Source organism: Buceros rhinoceros, unplaced genomic scaffold (assembly GCF_000710305.1).
Source record: "Buceros rhinoceros silvestris isolate BGI_N320 unplaced genomic scaffold, ASM71030v1 scaffold21317, whole genome shotgun sequence".
In the NCBI taxonomy this organism is placed as follows: Eukaryota; Metazoa; Chordata; class Aves; order Bucerotiformes; family Bucerotidae; genus Buceros; species Buceros rhinoceros.
In genome coordinates, this window is record NW_010420712.1 from 9,494 (window position 1) to 11,475 (window position 1,982).

The window sequence follows — 1,982 nt, forward strand, 5'->3', positions numbered from 1 at the left end:
GGTTCAGTTTGCCGATGGTTTCCTTCCAGCAGCACTGCGAGGTCCTGATGGCTTCACAGCTTGACTCGCTGCAAGCCCCGGGGAGGGGTGGGAGAGATGCTTGGCAACACTCAGCTCTGGGGCATTTCCAAGGAAACCTTAACAAAAGGCTTCACCCTAAAGCCTGGCCCAGCCACCAGTCAATATTCAGGGTACAGAAAAGTACCCCTCCACAGAATCCACACAAATTCTTCCTGCATTTCCACAGTATTTTGTAAAGCTTTTATGATATATCTAGATGTTGCTGCTTGGGTGGGGTAGAAGCTTCTATTAAAGCAAGTTACTGCAGAAAACCCAAGAGAAATTTAGAGTTATTCTTATCTCAGAAAAGTTGCACTTGACTTTCAGGAAGTATGTGGATACCCCACTGCCAGCCCTTACCTGGTTATCATCTCGGTCCATGCTGGTATCATCTCGTTTTAGGATAAACCTCTGCGGGAACTCTGCATTCTTCTCATCTTTGATGTGCTCAGAGAACCTCTGCTCAGGGCTGCAGGAAGAACCAGTCCTTGTTACAAAGGCAAAAATAGGCGTAGAACTGTCTTCACAAACCCGCTGCTTCGCAGGGAGTGAGGGGGTGTGCAAAGATGTTTGTTGTGCCACATCTCTCCTCTGCCTGATGGCAACAAGAGCTCCTGACCCTTCTCTGAGAACTAAAGAGAGCTAGGAAGGGCTTGCAAATATATTTGCAAGGATTCTTCTCTTCTAGAGAGAGAACCTGCCCTTCTTATGGAGGCAAAAAAACGTGGTGGTGTGGAATCCACCCTGCTCTGGACCACGCCAGGCCTCTGTGTCTGGGGGTCGTGTGGCACCATGCAGGGAAGCGGGGGGAATGCCAGCCCGGTTGTTCTCCCTCCCACCCCCTTACATTCGTGTGTTACTGGTCTTGTTGATAATGACCGCCTTCCCGGTTTGGTCAACGTTATGGTCCATGCCAAAGTAGGCGGCTACCCGGTGCAGCAGCATCCTGTGGTACGAGGTCATCTGAGGGAACTTCTTAAACTGGTTGCTGAGAAGAGGGGAGAAAGCATTAGGATTTAGAGGGCCTTGAAACAGGCAGCAATAATCTGACACCAGAAGCGAGGTCACTAGCAGAGATGCCTCAGCCAGACCCCAGGTCAGGCCATGCCACCTATTCCAAGTCCTAGTTGTGACTCAAGTGCTGCTGCTGACACTGAGCGTGAGCGTGGCCTTACACTGCTTTGCCAGTCAGAGACGGGGCTGACTCAAGGGCTCAGCCTGAACAGGCCTTTCCTGAAACAAGACCAGCTTGTGCAGAAATGCACATGTTTGTGTCTAAGCAGGAACCGGAGCCAGCACTAGCACTTACACTGTGACGTCTCTGATCTATTAGATAAAGAAGTTCGCAAGCTCTGCTGCGGACACCCACCCATTCTAGCTCACGTTCTGGGATGAGAATCCTGCCCCTGGTTTCTCCACTCCCAATTTATGCTAGAAAGAGAAGCACAATGGCACTAACCTCCTTCACAGTGGATACGGTGTTAAAGCAACTGATACCAAATCACCATGACACTCAGAAACCCTGGGTATGGCCAAAAGGAGGTGGAGGATGTACAAGAGCACAGGCCTCCTACACAGTCTGCCCGAAAGACCTGCCCTTCTCCCCCGGGTGCCCAAGCTCCTAAACCACAAGTTACAAACCTCTTTTGTTTGACACAAGCTCCTTGATCACTTACTTGTTATCACTAATAAATTCCAGAATCTCCTGTTCTAACTTTAGTAGCATCATTCTATCTCTGTCAAGAGAAGAAAAAGACACAGTGAATCACAGCTGCCTCTGCTTGGTACCCCTGGAGCAAGCAACCCTGTCAACCAGGCTTCACACATCGTCCCCAGCAATGAACTAAAAAACCCATATTTTTTCATATAGAGTAAATTAATTACTAGATTTTTTTCAGTCTAAAGGTGTTGTTTTGCTAACA

General features: G+C 48.8%; 1 protein-coding gene across 1 annotated transcript in view; it reads right to left on the minus strand.

Annotated features, from left to right (window-relative positions):
• The window catches only part of LOC104496316 (R3H domain-containing protein 2-like), a gene marked incomplete at its 3' end in the record, with an annotated part of 14,241 nt that overhangs the window by 7,301 nt on the left and 4,958 nt on the right, over nucleotides 1–1,982 (minus strand). Inside the window, exons 6-8 of the mRNA XM_010139408.1 lie at nucleotides 1,737–1,796; nucleotides 908–1,048; nucleotides 421–529 (exon numbers count right to left, since the gene is read on the minus strand). Coding sequence (XP_010137710.1) covers nucleotides 421–529; nucleotides 908–1,048; nucleotides 1,737–1,796 — 310 coding nt within the window. The remainder of the gene's footprint in view (nucleotides 1–420; nucleotides 530–907; nucleotides 1,049–1,736; nucleotides 1,797–1,982) is intronic.